At 40.1% G+C, this 19,564-nt stretch overlaps 1 protein-coding gene across 3 annotated transcripts; it reads right to left on the bottom strand.

Annotated features, from left to right (window-relative positions):
- Window positions 1-119: 119 nt before the first annotated feature.
- DIS3L (DIS3 like exosome 3'-5' exoribonuclease) lies at window positions 120-17,847 on the bottom strand. Of its 3 annotated transcripts, XM_054214589.1 has the most exons (17): window positions 17,659-17,847; window positions 14,928-15,081; window positions 14,024-14,152; window positions 13,242-13,377; window positions 12,063-12,239; window positions 11,095-11,173; window positions 9,957-10,136; window positions 8,813-8,982; window positions 7,866-8,027; window positions 6,926-7,173; window positions 5,931-6,023; window positions 4,683-5,216; window positions 3,681-3,835; window positions 3,389-3,567; window positions 2,895-3,040; window positions 1,160-1,334; window positions 120-1,084 (listed from the first exon to the last, which is right to left on the bottom strand). In XM_054214589.1, the coding sequence occupies exons 1-17, from the start codon at window positions 17,786-17,788 to the stop codon at window positions 773-775; spliced, it is 3,159 nt and encodes a 1,052-aa protein (XP_054070564.1). In that variant the 5' UTR covers window positions 17,789-17,847; the 3' UTR covers window positions 120-772. The 3 variants fall into 3 exon arrangements, with proteins under 3 accessions (XP_054070564.1, XP_054070565.1, XP_054070566.1); XM_054214590.1 differs by lacking the exons at window positions 14,024-14,152; window positions 14,928-15,081; window positions 17,659-17,847 and having other exon boundaries at window positions 13,182-13,302; XM_054214591.1 differs by lacking the exons at window positions 14,024-14,152; window positions 14,928-15,081; window positions 17,659-17,847 and having other exon boundaries at window positions 12,063-12,172; window positions 13,182-13,251.
- Window positions 17,848-19,564: the final 1,717 nt, after the last annotated feature.

Consider the following 19,564-nt stretch of genomic DNA (forward strand, 5'->3'; position numbering starts at 1 on the left):
TCCCCGCCCTCCAGCTTTCCCCATCCCTTGTGCTAGCTCAGATGTCTCTTCACAGATGAGTACGTCCCTTAAGGGAATGTGCTTCGGCTTTGACCACGTTAGTTATCTCCCTTTGGCTGATTTTGTTCTCTGTCTCAAGGCTCTGTGTCATCCTCTTCTTACAGTCTTGTTTTTCCTTCTTCCTTTTTGCTTCTGTGGTATGAACAAGAATCACCATAATGGTAAAGCCCTGAGCACAGGGTAGACTGTTGTTTGTAACAGGAAAGTGAATTTCTAGAAAGTGAATTAAGATGAGAGCAGCACTTAGAACAGATAAAACAAGTTTGTGTCAACAGGTGTTATTTTATGCCAGCTGAGCAGCTAGGGCATTTCAATAAAAAAAACTCTGTACTCCAGGTTAGTGTGAAGGAGTCTGCTTTTTATATCCTTGTAGCTGTGAGTTTAACTTGCTAAACTCTTGCGGAAGATAACCACAGCTGTAGGAAATACTTAGGTTTTAGGAATTTAGGGACAACATAGGAAAGTAAGTTTTTTCAACAATAATTCAAATAATTCACTACACTCTTTAGTCTGGAAGATGAGATTTATCATGTAAAAATTTTTCAAGAACTCATACATGTTCATAATCAGATAAAAAAATCTTATTTAAAATAGACATTTAGTTTCTTATTAAAAGGATCCCTGAAACTGTAAATAGACCGCTTTTAAAAAACCACCCATACAAAGTCAATAGGAGCAGAACGTCAACAAGTGGGTGGTGCTGGGTTATAGTTCAAGTTCGACTGTCAGCTGAAACATCTAATAGAGCCAAATCCCTGATTTCCTCCAGCAGCTGGTATAAGCTTGCCCCCTTGGTCTGGCAGTACTCCTGATAGTCTTCATCAATTACTTCAATGCTTGCTTTTTCTTGGGCACGCTGGGCTGCTTCTGCAGACTGACTGACTTCTTTTACCAAGTCAGACTTTACCACGTGAAAATTCTTCTGGGAAACCTCTGTGTCTGAAGTCTGGTACGGTGTGGTCCTGATTATTTCAAGCTTGATCATGTCAGCATGGCAGCGGGAAGTCTGCACAAGTATTTTCACCTTAAAACCAATACAAAAATTACCTTAGTTCCAATGGTGCTATTTCCTTTTACTTCTTTCAGATTAAATACTTACTGTAATATGATCAAAAAGGCTTAATGTAACTGATTCTCCAGTGGTTGTAGTGGAAGTAATTTTATTCTGGAAGCGATGAAGTGATCCAGGCTTCCACTCACAGCTCCCATCCCCTTGACAAGAGATGACTAAGCCTTCTTTGTTCTTCATATATGCAGCACCTTTGATTCCATATCTACAAAAAAGGAGATGAGCAGCTACAAACTGTTCTACCAATTTTCACTCTTATCAGTTCTCTTAATTTAGAAACTAACAGAAGGCTAGCTAGGATTATGTAAAAACAACATAAAGGGGCAAACACTGTAGCCTGATAATCCTGCTTTGGAGACACAGATGTGCATTGTCAGAGAAACCCCTAGAGTATATGAAAACAGCATGAAGACAGTGACTGAAGCGCTCTGAAAGCAGCGAAGGAAAAGTAAAGATAATGGATCACTGACAGTATTTATGTACTGGGTGGAGCCTGGAATGGCCCGATAATGGAAGAGCAGCATTACGGGTTATTCCAGACAGTGCAGTGAGGAGACAGTTCTCCACTGGAAGAAGTTACTTGAAGACCAGCAGCATATTTGCGCGGGGTTCTCTGGAAGGAAGCCTTTCGTGGCTGGGTAGGTTCTGGCCCCTCAGCCATGCATCCCGGCCAAGCCCTTTCGAATGCTGGAGACAACAGGCCTACATCGAGCTGGTTTATATCCAAGCTCAGGCTGTGGCCAGGATCAAGCAGCCCCGGCTGTATTCATGGAAGTCCAGGGTGGTTGTGTAATGGCTTACCTCACCTAACATCCCCGTAGAATGGGGTTGGTTTGTTTTTTTAAAAATGAGAATTTTTGTGCCTGCATTTCTTGTACCTGTTAGCTAGCTGGGTAGACAGTGTTGCTACCAGTAATGTGCAAACATGAAGATGGTTAACTAATCCAAAGTGTCCAGAGCCAGTAACGGAGAAGAAAGGTAGTTCTCTTCCCCCCGAGCTTGAAGAGCTGGTCAAGCGTTAGGAGAGGCAGCGCTCCCCAGTGCTGTGGTGACTAGTACCTTCTTACATCACTCACTAGTCCATTTGTACCACAAGCAGAACACATTTAGTATACTTTAAGATACAGATTTCAAAGCTCAGAAATTGAAATGTAATGTCAACTTCATGCAAAGAGTTGCTTTCTACTAGCATAAATGGGAGGCTGAGCTGAGATACAGGCACTTATAAGTGCCTGTAACTGCCATAAACAGCACCATGTGACCACTTCGTCTACGCTTCCCTGCTGTCTATGAGGAGTAGGTGTGCAAAAAGTGCTCCTAGCCTGCGTAAACTCCCATTTCCTTCTGTAGTGAACAAAAAGAGTGCTGGGGAATGCAGGGCTTTGTGATTTGGAAAAATCACTTTCTATTGTTTTTTGGGTTTTGCTTTTTAAAAAAAGGGGAGGGGGAGGCGGGGGTGTGGAATATTCCAGTCATTGTTCTGCCTTAGCAGCTGCTTGGGAAAAAAAATGTCCCTTTAATGTTTTGAAATAAACACATACCGTAAAGCGTAGTATTACCATTTCCTCATAGGAACTCCTTTTCAGAGTCAATGCATGGAAAAGCGCTGCTTTTGATTTACAACAAAAATCTAAAATGCAGTCATCGGTCACCACCAAGCCATGCTATAAACACTTCCTTTCTCAAGGACCAGAGCCATCTCCACGGCATTCCAGTAACACTGACATCTTGTTTTTAAGCTCAGTGCAAGCTCTAATCAACTCACCTTGGTACAAAAACCAGCACACCATTTGTTCGAACTGAGTAAATAACACCATCTGCTATGCAGCGCTCATCTGCTTCTGGGGTTTTGTCTTTGAAGTACATGCACTGGAAGAGTTCAGTAGACTGTTTCTGAGCACGCTGGGCGGCCTACAAACAACCCCCCAAAAAGAGAAGACAAAACAACCTAAATAAATATTTCAACGAGCTTGTTTGGATTTGATTTTCATAGTTTCTTTTTCCCATTACCTGTTGCCTAGAAATTTACATCCAAAAGGAAATAGCAGATGTAGTCCAGATGAAATATGAAGTCACTTTTACTACCAGTCAGTCTCAGAAGAAAACTGATACTTAAGTAAAAAAGCCCAAAAGCATTATAAATAAAAAATAAAAGTGATACTATGTCATTGTAGTACCCAAAAGCTACATCCAGGACTGGTATCCCATTCCATTGGGCAGCATGCAAAAGTACGGAGACACGCACTATGACCATCTTACCCGGTTTCTGTTATTAATGTGTCTGCACAATTCCTGAAGATCCTTATTACTGAATACATAATCCTTAACATCTCCTTTAGTTTCCTTCACAGTCGCTGCCATCAAGAGTCTGTGGACAACGATATCAGCATATCTTCTAATTGGAGAAGTGAAGTGAGTGTACTTATCTAAGGCAAGTCCTGCAAGTGAAAAAGGAAGCGGTGATAAGCAATCAAAGCAATCAACTGCCTCCCCCGCAACAGTTCAGAAATAATAATAGGAATAGCATAAAAAAATAAAAGTGACAAGATACCATAATGATGAAACTCTTCCTCAGGACAGGAGCCAGTCGAGAAGTACAACGCGTTAGACATTGCGTGAGTGGCCATAGATCGCAATAGTTTATTTACAATTGGATCCATTGGGTCATTCGCTTTATCCAGAGACTCAGCCAATGCTTTGTTAGACCTGTCAAAAAAGCGTTAATTCTGAAGAAAATTACGCTATTCCTGATCATAACAGCCTATTGTTAAAAAAGCATACAAAAGCACATAAAAGTTTATTAATCATTATTAATATAAAAATATCAATGACAAGCAGAATGATAGGAAAACTTTCAACGCTGTTTAATAACAGCTCTGCTCTAGAGAAGCGTCTAGAAAAAAATCCCACTTTTCACCAACAGGCCTGTCTTTTGCAGCCAGAGAAACAACAAGGGCTGGAGCAAAACTCCCTCCTGCGTGGTACAAAGCAGACGGCAAGCTGGTCCCAAACCTGTTCTGTACAGGAGAGCACAAACAGGACGAAAATAAAAGGAGGCATCACTGGTCCCTTCACACTCCATGGTGTCCAGAAATGATGTCTCCCAATGTGATGAAGCTCACAGCCTTCTCATAATATCTTGACAAGGTAATTCTGAATTATTTTGTGTTACTTATGACGACTGTATTGCACAGAATTAACTTGATTTAAACAAGTACTCTGTTACACTACTGTTACAGGAAATATAGTGCAAACAAGGCTATTACAGAGCTTAACCACTACATGCTGACTGAACAAATTCTGTTTGGATATGTCTAAAATTATTCACATGCTGCCATTTTCAGTCCTGCCAGCAGAATCCAGGCAGCCTCTCTTGTTTAGAACATCATCTCCTGCTTACAGAAAGGTTATGGTAAATTATTTTTTTAAGAATTGCTATGCAGTGTCTATTAACATTGATACTGAGAACTGTAATGCTTTGTGATGACAACACAGCCAAACAGTTAATTGCTTAACTTTAATTAAAGCGCTGAAGGTAAGTAATAAAAGATACCGTGTGTCTATTGAGAAACCTTTGGCGCTGGCACATTCTCGAAGTTCAGTAAAAAATTCCTGTCGTGGTGGAGGGTGTTGACGCAACAAAGCTTGATGAGGAAAGTTTTCTGAAATCTTTTTTGCCACCCAGTGGTTGGCAAGAATCATACATTCCGCTACAGTCTCGTGCACCTCCAGCGGCTGCTTGGGGATGAGATCATGGATATTATTCTTATCATCCAGTTGCACTCTGATTTCTACCCCTTCTAGTTCCAGAGCACCACAGCTGTCCCGCTTAGCTCTAACGTGTCGTGCGATATCGGTGAGTTTTGATATTGCCCAAACCAGTTCATCCAGCTTCTTCTGTCTAGTTCTTTTATCCAAGTTTTCCAGTTCCAGGATATCACCAACAACACTTGTGTCTCCATCTAATAATGCCTGTGCTGCTTCGTAAACTAGCTTGTATGCAGATCGAATGATGGTTTTGTTGTAGGAGACTCTCAGCATTTCATATGACTCTTTTTCTAGTTCCCACAAGACACTTACAGCATACCTTAAAGAGAAGATCACAATTCTATAAATAGTTCTGATTGAACTATCAATTCAAGCACATAAAACTGTTAACAAATTTACAGGTTTCATTCTGGTTTTTTTACTGGAAACATCTTTTTCTTCATAAAACAAACCAGTGCTGAGCAATGCCACTAATTAATGCACTTGCCTTTCAGTCTCATGTATCACAACTTAATAAATGAGGACCCACCTATGCCAGTGGTATTTTCCATCTGCTGAGGCAGAGGACCTCGAGATATAAGGCCACACCTATTTTAAAGCATAGCTACATTGCAATAGTTATTGTTATTCACTTTTATTTTATTAGTCAGATGCATCCATGATGAACGTTATCTGCACCCTGCATATCCCCGTGCCAGGCAGCCGACTAACCCTGTAAACCGTAATGAAATGGGGTACCACCATGTTTGAGGAATAGGACAATAGCAAAACCCATGACCGTTAACATGGGTGCATGCACTCCAGACTGAAACCCATGTGAAAGAACAAGTGAAGAACAAAGATGCCTTTACCTTTAGGGTTGCTCTTTAAATACAAAGCACATTGCTAAGGGCATGGGTAAACATTATTGGAGGACAAGACAGTCATTGTAGAGTACTGTATTTCAGCTCTTTATGACTCCCTACTATGCTTACTAATAGTAGCACATAATCCAAAAAGCGAGTGCATAAGCAGTTACTACACAAAATCTTACCTATCGACTCCACTAAGAAGAGAGCATATGTCAGCACTCAAGACGGAGGGCAGCATGTCATAACGACGATCCGCTAAATAATAAGTTGTTGCCCTGAGGAATAAAACACATTTACTATTCTTCTCACAAGGACTCATTGGTGTGTATCTCCCAAGCAGTTTGCAGTATAAGCATAACATCAGCAAAACAAGACACACAGCATGATTTTAAAAGGTTATTGTTACAGAATCCACACATGTGCAATACCAAAGTCAAATTATTTAAATAACTATTTGTATAGTACCAGCCTAATTTTGCCTTCCTCAGTATCTTCAACTGCCATTAAGGCCAGAGCTGGGGCTGTACAAAATATGCTCAACTAAGAAGAGGTCATTTAATGGCTACATCAAACGTATCTGCTGGCTACACAGTTTACATTTCTTTGCGTCTATAAAGAATACCTTTCATAAAGTGATTCAGCAGTTTAAGTTCAAAACAGTGGCAATAACAGAAAAAGAACAGAATATTTGGCATATTAAAACACAAGACTGAATACTAAAACACATGCCTGCCAAATACCTCTCTAAATTGAATGAATTAAATTCATGTAAGACTTAAGTCAATTTTATGGGTTTTCTATGTCCTGTGTGAAGATTCATCTCCCTTGGAATGCAAACAAGTGATTTTTAAATACTTCAAATCACAAATGTTAAAGTAGACTATAAAGCAAACACTAGTGATTAGGGAATGATAAATTATAACTTTGTGGAAAAAAGCAATTTGATAGCAAAAGGGTGAAGCAGTAGGTCAGAAAGCAGTTTCTTCCCCAACAGGCCTATTTCATCCAAATAAAAGTGGAATACCATTAGCTATATACTGGTTTTAATAAGCTGTTTCCATGACACAAAAGGAGAAAGAAGAAGAAAAAAATGTTTCTTTCCTTCCTTCCAATGTTTCTCAATGTTTCTTTAAGGTAGCACCACAAACTTCTAACCTCCATAAATAAAATAATTTACCTTGCTCTGGCCTCAACATCAGTGTAAGAATTAGCTGCCACAAAATGGGTTACGTCTGCAATATGGACACCTAACTCTAGATTCCCATTAGGCAGAGTTCTAACAGAGAGCGCGTCATCCACATCCTCGCAGCCTTTTGGGTCAATGCTGAATATCAAGTGTGTATCTCTCAAGTCGAGACGGTTTTTTTCCTCCTCTGGATTCACCTTCCATGGATTCTTTGAAGAACTCACGGGCATTTCACTCATCTGTACAAAAACATTATGGATGAACACACAATTGTATCTTTTCTATAAAACGAAGCCAAGAAATTAGATTTAGCGTTTCCTTTTCGACTCTGTTAATTGTTTTGTGTACTTTTTCATCCTAGACAAATTGTTCTTTCCTTGCACTTTCCAAGTCAGTCTATTATATCTACTTCACAGAAGGTATGAAAGAATGCTATGCATATTATTAAAAACTGGTATTATTGTGGTGATGTTGCAGCTCTGGCAAGCATCATCACTACACATTGGGTTTTTACATTCTTTTTCTTTCAATTAATTGTAGGTATAATCAAAATACTTGTCTATAAGAGCTGGTTCCTCTCCTGGTGGAGGACAAAAGAATTTAAGACAATGATTTCAGTAGGTCTGTGCCTTTAGGATCAGTACCATAAACATATATTAAAGACAATAATATCTTAAAAGTCTACCTCAAATTAGAATTAAGAGGTTGTAATCTCCTCATAGCAAACATATTGTCTTAAAATCACTCTTCATTCGTAGTATCTCTAGAACCACTGATCCAAAAGTAATTCCAAGAAATGACCTATAAATAGTTTCCAGCTTTCAAAAACCTGTTGGCAACTACGACATTCAGGTGTAAGAGGGTCCCCCTCTTTGAGAAACAAGACCCTGGAAATCAACAGAAAAGAATGTGTCTAATCACAAAGACTAACCTGGATTTCTGAGAAAGGGGCGACACAAATGCTGTTCTCCACCAGAATAGCTGCAATTTCCCCTTCAAGATCCCCAATTCTTCCTAGAACTCTCACGAAGTGCCCATTTGGATACACAGAAGTTGACTCCCAAGAATCAATACGCACAACAACTCTATACTCCTGCAGCAAACCAATTCTGTTAGAACAGCAATCTGCTCCTGACAAGCGATCAATATAAATACTCCTTCAGGGGCAAACAATGCAATCCAGAGAGACTGGCAACTCCAAAAACTTTAGAGAAAGGAAAAAGAAACCCACAACAAGAAGCACACAAAGAAATACTGAGAATTACATTTCTTTCCTGATCAAAGACCCACTTGGGTCATTTTATGGAGAATCTCTATCTTAAAGTATAAAAATAAAAACAAAACCAAGATGTACACAAATATTCTTATACCAGAAAAGACACAATCGGAATTTACTTCTTGGCTGTGAAGAAGTACTTAACATTACAAGGTAAAAGCAGCTAGGAATGAACAAACCCGTGTTTCTTCTTTCTAAAGCAATGGCAAGCTAATCATCATAATTCATTACCAATTTGTTGAAAAGCTCTTACTACTTTCATCAAAGTTATATATAGTCATAGATCCAATAAAGCCACAAGGGTTAGTACAATTTATACCCCTAATATGACCTTTATCAGAAAAAAACAAAGCAAGTAGTATATGAATGGTCACGGTACCTGAACTGTGGCCCAAATTCAGAACTCAAATAAGCTTTATCACTTCAAGCTGATGTGGTTTTGACAGGAATTGAACACATTCCTTCAAGGCAGAACTACTCTCACAGACTTAACTTTATTAATAGTTTTACCCATGTTTTTGCCAAGGAAACATCATTAGAGCATACAACACCTGCGCAACTTTGCATGAACACAGAATAGAGAAGCACTTCTGTCAAATTACCTGTAATGCTTCAGCTTGCTGGGTACTGATACGGATTTTGGGAATTCGGTAGTCCCAAGGTGTAACAAGGATTTTCTGAGCATTTCTGCCCTGGGACTGGCTCTCTTCTTTAGAGGGGAAAGTGACCACATAATCCCTCCAGTTCTTCTGAATGATTCCAACAACTTTACCTTTTAAGAAGCAATATTGTTGGCTGTACATTAAAGAGTTAAACAGGAACATAAAAGCAAATATGTGGGAGATATAAAAGATTCATTGTTTTGTAATACGAACTAATGTATCCACAAATCTGTATTACAATCGCTAACAACATATGGTATACAGATAACATAATACGCTTTGTTATAAATTATCGTTGGTACAGCCAGATTTTAATGAGCTTTTATTTATGTGGAGACTAACTCATTGTATAGATTTCAATTCATACAGTACATAAATTATTCAGAGAGGTTCCCACTACTACTGAAATGTGGCCAATTCTAGGAAAAAATACAGAAAATTTTCAATAGCAAAGATCAAAATCAAACAGCGTTTTCTTGCAGGAAGAGAATTAACCTCCTAAAACTTTTAACTCTGACCTCAGCAAACCTTTAAAAACTTAAACTTTTAAAAGCTTTTAAACTTTTTAAAAACTTTTTAAGATTTTTAACACCTGCAGATTAATATTTTCAAATAAGACTCTAAGTTCCCACAGTACACAGGCATGTCCCATTGTAATGGGAGCTGGCTACTTCTTCACCTAATAAAAACTGGAGCACACACCCTGGTAAATTGGTCTGTATTAGAATGGCAGTTCATTCCTTGTAGAGCTTTGAAGAGTGACAGCATACGTTTGGGTAGTAACGTATTCCAAACTCAATATTTGAGGAAGATAACTACAATAATTCAGCTATTTCCGCAAATGAAATTAAAGAGAAAAAAAAGGGGGGGGGGGCTTGCATATAGAGAGAATCTAGTGGCTTTCTTGTTGGGGTATGTTAGAATGCTTTAATTTGGGATAATCACATCAAATTTACTATGGTGCAAAAAATGTGACAACTGCAGAAATCAAGGGAAGGCACTGTATAATGAAGAGCAAAACACAACTTTGACAAAGGAAGTAAGGTGATCTTAACAAAACATTGTACCATGCTATCTACTTTACCTGTGGGCATGGGGTCACCAGTGGTGTCTGCAGGTGCTTTATCCTCGGTCTCATTTTCACAAAGCGCAACAGTCCTTCCTTTCCATTCATGCAAAGGTAGTAACTCAACAGCTACCACATCACCATGGATTGCACGATTTCGAGCTTTGGCCCCATAAATAAGGATGTCACTTTGAAGTTCTGAATTTAAAATAAAAAGAAATAGAACTATAAAATGCTAAAAAATTCAAATCCCTACTCTTGGCAGCATTCTGCTGAAGTAACAGAAAATGACATTCGCAATATGTTTTCTTCCAAAATGGACTGCTGGCAAGTAATTTATGTTGTAAGAAAATTAAAACCTTTCCCTCCTTTTTTAAAAGCAGATATTAAGCAATTCTGTAAGTAATCTCTTGGATAAAAAGCAGCATAGGCCAGGATGAGTTCACTGTTCTTAGGCAGTAGCCTCAAAAACACACAACAGTTAAACTGTGGAAACCACTGCCACAGGATTCTGGGCAGGGTCCAGAATCAAACAAGTTTAAAAAAAAGGATTAATATATTGAACACTGGTTTGACTGCAGGGCCAGTCACAGCAACATTTGAAAGTACTTATTAGTGAAAGCTGGGACAATATATCTGTGCAAGGATAATGCGATGTACCTTCAAAGGTATTTATTGCTAACTCATACCAGAAAGACAATACTGGTGTTCCAATCTGATTCAAAAGGCATTTTTCCAATTATGTTCACAATGATCAGCTTCCTAATCCTGCCAACACCTATGCAAACAGTTATTTCAGTCGAATGAGTGGTCATCTCAAGACAGAGCAAAGGACAGAGATAACAATTTGTATCAGTATGCAACTTCAGAAAAGGTCTAGGAAAACCTCTGAGGAGGACAAGAATCCAGAACACAGCTAAAGGTACTAAGAAAGAGGAAGGAGGACATAAAGCGTATTGTTTTCTCATGAGGCCCGCCCTCTGAGTTATCTTCAGCCTCCTTTGCAGCTCATGAAAACAACCCAAGCATTGGAGTGTCTTAGCTTTCATCTTGTTTAAGAGCTGAACAGGTACATACGTATGGCTACGTGGCTTCTCATAAAAAGCGCAAACAGTGTCAAAAAGGCATTGAGTAAATCCTCTCATCGTCTATTCACCTGTTTCTTTGCTGCTGAATCCCTGAAGTCGAACAAAAGCTTCCAGTTGTGCTCTATGCTTATTGACATTCAGTGTACCCTAAAAGAAAATAGCAAACTGATAAACAGAATGAAACAGTCATGGCTCTAAATAGCCAACTTTAAAGTATAAAATTTTGAGTTTTACAATTATTTTAAGATAAATCAGTAGCTTTTACTGATATGTAGGTTATTTTGAACATAACTTATCTCTATAGGGGGAGAATGTATAATGCAGAACTGGAAAAGAATGGTAAGTTCTTTAAATGCTCAAATTAATTGTAAGCAGGTAAAGGTCCTATTCAAATCACAGGCAGTGTACTTTTGCTGCCTGCCTTAATATGGAACCTGGAGTTATTCCTACAAGAAAGAAAAACCTCAGTCTTTCTGTTCATATTTTATTCTCACCTCGCTGCTGAAATTGACAAGAAAGGAAAAATTCCTACCTCTAATTCTTTAACTTATTTTTAGGAGAAGGACACTTGTCCACCACCAATCCATATTAAGGCCCTGAACAGCCATAAAACTGTAAATTAATTTCACTGACTGAGAGATCTCTGGGCAAATGAAATAAGAAATGCTGCCCTTTTACAGCATTTTTTATATTTAAGAATGAGATATAGCTGCTTCATATCACACCCAGTTTCTCAATTTACAGGTATATCACATATCTACCTGAAGAAAAATCCATAGCAAATTTAACATCCTCAGTAACAAATTCTCGTTTTTCCTTCTCCAAGAGAAAAAAACCCTACATGTTCACAAGATGAAGTAAGGGAAATATTTTGAGACTCCTAATCCCTTCCATCCTCTTACTCTTGCTTCTGTGTTTTCTTTCCCTCTTCCCACTAAAGCAATATTTGTTTATCTAATCAGGCTAATTCAGGCAACTAAAGGGACCAAGCACAAGACTGTGTTGTTCTGAGTATGCGCTCTCTATAGCAAATTACCTGTATATATCTTCCAGATTTGATCCCAGCCTCCAATATTTCCACAGGTAAGTGCTCAGGATATTCTTTTCCATTGTTTTCTTGGCTTTCACTCTCCCGTTCATGCTGAGCTTGAAGTATAGAATCAAAGAGTTCATGGGCAGCCTTTAAGTCAGGCCAAAAGTTATCCAAGTAATTCTGTATGCAGATATATAAACAAACATGAAAGTATTTAAAGGTCTCTGTTCTTTTAATAATGCATTTGGAAAGCCCATCATGGATAAGAGCCACCTCATATGCTATACTCAAACAGCACTTCCAAGTGGTAATGATGTGTCTGCTCTACAGATTCATTCCAGATTCAACCTAACTCATTTGCTAAATACAACAAAGGAGGCGCAACTGTTAAGACAGCATCCTAGTCTAGAGATTCACAAACTTTTGCTACCAATATACCCCAGCCAGGCTATATACTTCTTGTAAAGTGCAACAGCAGAAAAATCAAACTGGCAACCCACTTTTTTGTACATTTTTATATGATTTTGTACACTACATTTGGGCCACCTTCCATTGCCTCTTAACAATTAAAAAAAACAAACAAGCATCATCATTTTTATATAGATTTATGGTAAATCTGTTTGGTCCTGTTTTTACTCAGCATCCTTTCACAGCTAAACATAAACATCCCATCCACGTATCCCACTGAATACAAGCGGTATCAGAGATCAACAACCGAATGAAGAATGAATTATCTTCTCACACATCACTGTATCCTACGTAGTCAAGGCTAAAGGAAACTGGCAGAATAATGCTGATGGATATTTAGGCTAAGCTGTTTATGAACTGCTTGCACTATACATTTAGACAGCTGGCTGAGGAAACTGATCATTCTTCACCGATGCTCAATTCTTTAAAAATAAGGAAAACAATGAAAAGGGCTTTTAAGAAGGATGACCTCTATCTTTAGAGCTGCTGTTTTTCTTTTCAGTTCTCTGGTTTGCTCACTGCCACCATTTTTTATGACATTCCCATGACTGACATCTTTGCTTTCTTTGATAAATGAATACATGAGTTAGCATCACAGGTTTCTTAAACGCAAACTCTGAAATGATTTACACTATACATTGGGTTTTAATGTACTTGCTTCATCATTTTGATGCAGCATAAAGGAAACCTTCTTCAATTTTTCTGGCACGTTACCTTGAAGGAAATCACAAACACTCCTTCTGTTTCATTTCCGTACTGCCTGATAGCATCTTCATCTTCTGTTACCATAACAACTGGCATCTGACCCAAGCAGTGATTAAAATACCAAACTGCTGCATTGTAAATACTCCTAGAAAAGCAAAGTTTGAAATAAGATTTCTGGCATATCTCATTTGCTACTTGCAAGACATTTGCAGGCTTTGTATAAATGAGATTTTGGTTTAACACGCTTACTTTTGAGATACATACTCAAAATGCATAAACATTGTATCTGCAAAATTTTTTATGTGCCATACATAAGCACCAAGAGAACAGCGGGAAAAAAAACGTTTCCTCCCCAATATGTCTCCTTGTGCCGTAGCTGCAAGGTAACATATCGTTCCTCTGAGTGAAAGTTTGTAAAAAGCAAGTTGGAACTGCCACGACTCCAATGCCATGGTGTTTGCAGGATATCAAACACTGCATCTAACAGTCCAATAAGGTGTGCTTGATCTATTAATTATGCTAAAGTATTCTTTAAAATGTTTGTGTAACTTTAAAATGATACAGGTTTTTTTAGCATTATTCATTTAATTAATTACATTTTTGTCTATTTTCCTAAGAAAACAATGTTGACTTTCTTAATCACACAAGGACAATCTAGACTTTCAGTTATTGTGAACTGTTCCAGAGATAAGCAGAGCAAGAGCAACTCTTACATACCCAATGCATGCTAATATTCCTAAATACAATGCCATAATGTTGTCCAGCGTAGTACCACATAAGTAAAAACAAACCTGGTCTGCCATTTCTCCATGGACTCTCCCTTCTCTCTTGGTAAATAAGAATGCTGGTGGAATTCATTAGCAAACACAATACAGTCATGACGGGCATCCTTTACTAGATTTCGTAACTTGTTGTACAGTCTGGAATATGAAAAAGATAAATATAGTGTTGTGCTTTCTTTTGATAATACTATTTGAACTCCAGATGAAAATACAGCTGAAAAACTCAACAAAAAGTACTAGCATGCACAAAGAAATGCATTCATTAAATTACATCATTGATGTAAAACCTAAAACATCATCTGTAAGTAAGCTTTTCTAATTTCCATTATGAATGCTTCTGATTTTTAAACATATTTGTTTTCCAACGACCCCCACAAAACATCATAAGCGTTCAGGAACTTACCTTGTCACTTCTGGGAGAAGAACTATTTCTTCAAAGGCATTTGAGCCTTAGAAATATAGGAAGACCTTGATAGCAAGTTGCACCCTTACATGCTATGGCAATACATACCTTAATGTCTAATAAGGTAAGTACCACGTAATAGTATTAATCGCTCAGACAAGTGCTCAGTCTTTAATACAGCAAACCAAAAACATGTCCATAACCTAGTTGTGGCACATGATACATCGTTTCTGCAAAGCCGACTTAATTTCTGCCACAAGCCATCTGATTAGTTAATAATGCTGCAGGTTTAATATCGCTCCTATCAAGTGAAAACTATGACAGGAATTGATGTCCATGGATCATAAAGGATCACAGTTCTTTCTCTTCTGTAAAATTACACTAAGACACCTGAAAGACCTAAAGCCAAATTAAGCAGAGTGTATTTGCTGACTTTGGATTACTGTTCTTAAATATACATTTTATAAAGTTAGTCTCTTCAATCTAAATTAAAAGTAAGTAGGATAGTACCTGCGTCCTTTTTGATGTTGCACAGCTTGACATGCCGTTTGCATGAAAATAATACCTTTCAGCTCCGGAAACTCAAGAATCTCAAGGTAATCTTGAACAACCTTGCAGTCGGGGACAACATAATGTGTAACATCATCCGATAACAATTTGCCATCTAAAATATAAATCAGAGTTTAAAGGTTTAAACTTTCAATTACAATACTGGTTTCTCAAAAATACTTTCAGATGTCAGGAAATTACAGTTGTGTATCCTCAAAGGTACGCTCATCTCTTTCTTTGATGAACAAAATTATGACTACTATGGTACGATTCTGTGGTACAATCTCTAAATTTGTGACAGTATCCTTTAACGTGCGCTGATGTCAAAATTTAGTGCAAATTCTATCCAAATGAGTAAAAAACATCCACTTTCATTATGAAACTTATATATCTTCAAAAGTGCAGGTAACAGTCCTTTTTCCTCTACTTCCATATGAAAAGAGGAACTATACATCTGCCACAGAAAATCTTTTCATGGAACTTTCAAAGGGTGTAGAATTACGGGTATTTCTGTTACACTGCTTCCATGAATCTCCCTATTCAACACTATCCATTTACCACAGGCTCTTTTTTCTATATTTTTACATAAAAGAATACAGAAAGGGGTACACGTGAAGAAAAGCAATGCTACTGCGAAACGAAGATGTTCTTGAATCTAAACTATTAACTATCATTGCTAATTTTCTCTAAAGAGACTCCATCCCTTAGGAATACGCCATTAAAATACTACAACCAACCCGTCACAGATTACATCTTATAATGTACCTCAAAAATAATGAGTTGAATCGCTTTAGATATTTCAAAGATTACCTGACAAACTTTCGGGCGAGGGGAATCTCTGCTGTATTTTCTCTCAATGCCTACTTATCCCTTATGATATTATAACCACTGAGCCACTGAATTTACCATAGTGCAGGCCAATTATATATAATAAAAGTATAGAGATCTTAACAAGTCAGGTTATTTTCATGTATTTCTCAGAAGCTGACACAAGACAATCTGTCTATTAATTGTGACCACTAGAAGGGTGAATCCAATTCTGCATACAGTAACAGGTACATCTCACACTGAAGGCGTATAATGGATGATGGCAGAATGCACAGAAGAAAGCTAATATTTATTACTAATTCAGAAGGGCATCAAAAGTGAAATGTCACTGAAAGATTTATGTAATCTGCCCATATTAAGCTATCCTTGCCTAACCTACACATCTACATCAGAGCAACTTCTACGCAGGCACAGCACACCATTACAAGTATCTGTAGATGTGGTTTACGCAGGCGTCTCTCACACTGCATGAAATAAGTTTGCTCAGCGCATTGTGTAGAGTCAGGAATGAAAACAAATGTTCACCTCACCTCTGAGTTACCTAGAATAATTACAAAGGGACATACTCTGACACTCATTTACAGCACAATTTACATTTAAGTGCAGAAGAGGGAAAGTTAGGCATGGTAAGAGAGATAACACTTTTTTTCTGGTATGTGCCTGTAACTTATCCTTAAGGAATTCATGCAATACATTTGGCAGCAGTTACTATCACTAGTCCTGACATCCTAGACAGTAGTAATATACTACCTTCTGCCCTTAATTGCAACAGGCACCTAAACCAAAAGTGACAACATCTATAACAATTACAGTTCAGAAAGGGGGGGGGGGAAGAGTTAAAATTATCAACCTTTTTTTAGTTCAGCAAATAATTTGGTCGATTTAAATAGGTTGGATATTATGTTAGTTATTTGCCAGTCTGTTCCTTGCACCAAATAAATTGTGCTATTTAACAACAAAAAAACCCACCCCTGAAATATCAACCAAAGGTCACATGATGATCTCTGATGCACATAACAGCGCCACAGTAGGTAAAAACAACAACAAATCTAGACATCACAGAGGCTGGCAGCCTTCCCATGTCTGAAATGGCCAGATGTTATACAGGCAATTGCATTTAATTACTTAACAGAAATAACTGCCGATGCAGAATTACAATCCCTTCAGGACAACAGCTTGGCCCCAGTGTAAAGACACTGAACAGGTATGTATAGAAATTAATTCATGCTATAAACCACCACTCTGCAGAAATTAATGCATTTTAAAAGATCTTTTAAAAAACGGAAGAGTGAAACTTGTGTAACCCTTTAATCAGTCTGTAAACTGTTCACAGTCCAATGCTGTAACGATCAACTTCTCAATCCCTTTTTCTCTTTTCTTAACGCCTCGTTCATTTCTGGACGATTTTGCTCTGAAGGAGCACTTTTGCAGTAACCCCTGATTCGGGACCTCTCGCTTTTCTCACGACTGTCCTGTTGCCCAGGACGGGCCATGCCCGCCCGGGACGGCGCAGGGGAGCTCTGGGCCGAGCCTCCGGCCCCCCCTCCTCCCCACCGCTCTCCCACCGTTCTTTCTCTCTTAGTCACCGCTGCCCCGCTCGCTGCCCCCCCGCAACGCTCTCGCCAGGTCCCGCCGGCTCCTGTCAGGCCTCCCCGCCCCGGCAGCCCCGGTCCGTCCAGGCCGTGTGGGATCACCTCTGCCCAGGGATCACAGCTACGGCCCGACGTGCGCTGAGGCACGACGGCCCCCGGGGAGAAGCCGCCCACCGCTCCAGCTCGGGCGATGCCGGCTCTGGCAGCCCGGGTTCCGCTGCCTCTTCTCCCCGGAGCCCCGACCCTCAGCCTCCCGCCCTCAGCCCCCTCACCGCGAGGACAGGCGGCCCGGCACAGGGCGCTACGGCACGGCACGTCGGGGCGCAGGTAGTGCTCCCGCACGACGCGCACCGAACGACCCTGCTGGCCCCGCAGCTGCAACACTCTCTCGGTGCGGAGCATTAGGGCGGCGGGAAGTTACGACCCCTCGGCCGGGCCCGCGGCTCCCAGGGCGCTTGCGCATGGCGCGGGGGGCGGTGCAACCGCAGGAGGCAGGGCCTCAGTGGAGGGGCGGGAAAAGAGCGGGATGGTGGCGGCGGTGCTGGGGCGAGCTGAGGGAATTGGGGCCGCAGTTGGGGGGCGGCTCTAAGGGACGGGCGGGAAAGAGCTGGGGGAACCTGGGCAGCAGCCGAGAGGCCTGTGAAAGCGAGCTGAGGAAACTGGGGGCGGTACTAGAGGAGACGCGCTGAGGGAACGGGGGCAGCGGCTGAGGGGCAGGCGGGAGTGAGCTGAGGGAACCGGGGCCGCAGCTGAGAGGAGACTCTGAGGGACAGGCGGGAACAAGCTGAAGGGGCCGGGGTTGCCGCTGAGGGAAAGCGCTGAGGGAAAGGTGGGAACGAGTTGAGGGAGCCGGTGCCGCGGCTGAGGGGCGGCTTTGAGGTGCTGGAGCCAGGTGGGGGCTGAGGAGGAAAGCGGCCATCGGCAGGTTCTGAGCCCCTGGAGAGCCCTAGCCCGTGCGGCTGGGCGAGCAGAAAGGACAGCTTCGGTGAGGGAAAACCGAGAGATTTGGGGGACGGTGGAGAAAATGCTGAAAAAGTGGCTGGGGTGTCGGTGGAAGAACTTGTTAAACTCTCTTAGGCTGCAGTGGAGTTAGGTTGGGGTGGTTGTGGTGAAAGTACATGTGGGGTTTTCTGTTTGTTTTTAGGGTTCCTATTACAAGGGCAGTGATGCAGTTTTTGATGTTGGAGGCACTGGAGGTTTGAAAAAGGTCCAGGGAAGAAGAAGAAGAAGAGACGAAGGCTGTCTTGCTGTGCCTAATATGTAGTCTCACACAAATGCATGTGTGTGAACCTCCATGGTCTTTGATGGCATCTTCCAGGAGAAATCCCAGGTCCGTTCCTCAGATCGTTGGGTTTTGTGTAATTACCTGCCAGCATTCAAGGAGCTGAGGTGGGGAAGGGGGCTAGGGTGTGTGAGGAGTGCAGGCAAGCCCTCATGTCAGCTAATTTACAGTAAACGCCCACATTGTTCTTCACATCTATGGAGGGGTAGATAAAGGCAATGAAAGATGAAGTCTTGCTCAAGATCAAACAGAAAAGTAGAGGAAGATCGTGAGTCCAATGCACTGTTTCTGGATCCGAGTCAGTGCTCCATAAATAAGGGTGTAATGCTGTTAGTATGGCATTTGGGGGATGGTTATTTTGACTATTAAAAAAAAGCATTAATACTTCATCAATATTAATTAATTGCCTACATCATAACCTCACTTGATCACAAATACTTGGTGCAAACTATCTAGTATTTGTCCTTAGGAGCAAAAAAGGCTGGGAAGGAGCCAAGGCAGTATGTCACTGCAAGTTCCTGTTTATTCTACTTTCTTATTTTTCACATGTTTTATAAAATGTGTATCTCCAATGACTAATACTTCTAAGTAACCAATTGGTGCCAGTAAATGGAAGTACCATCTGTAAGAAACTGATTTGCAGAAGCCAAGTTCTCAAACATATGAGGAGGAGGAGGTGTTATAACTTAGTGAGAGACGACCAAAGTGTAGACTTGGTTTTGGTAGTCAAGATGATTTTAGACATATTATGTAAGCAGGATGTGAGAGGAAAGGGAAAAAGGAGACCGAAATGTTGGAGCTCTTGTTCACCAGGAACAAAAATGAAATAATAAGTGGTGATGGAAAAGGGGAATTAAAACATAACCTTTGTGAGAAAAGACATCTAATTCAGTTTG

This window comes from Rissa tridactyla, chromosome 9 (assembly GCF_028500815.1).
Source record: "Rissa tridactyla isolate bRisTri1 chromosome 9, bRisTri1.patW.cur.20221130, whole genome shotgun sequence".
In the NCBI taxonomy this organism is placed as follows: Eukaryota; Metazoa; Chordata; class Aves; order Charadriiformes; family Laridae; genus Rissa; species Rissa tridactyla.

Excerpts from the sequence above, each read along its gene's own strand:
- DIS3L (XM_054214589.1), bottom strand. The coding sequence starts at position 17,788 with ATGCTCCGCACCGAGAGAGTGTTGCAGCTGCGGGGCCAGCAGGGTCGT. Across the intron at positions 15,082-17,658 it reads CCGGGCCGCCTGTCCTCGCG|ATGGCAAATTGTTATCGGAT; the intron begins GTGAGGGGGCTG and ends TTTATATTTTAG. Across the intron at positions 1,085-1,159 it reads GCCTTTTTGATCATATTACA|GTGAAAATACTTGTGCAGAC; the intron begins GTAAGTATTTAA and ends ATTGGTTTTAAG.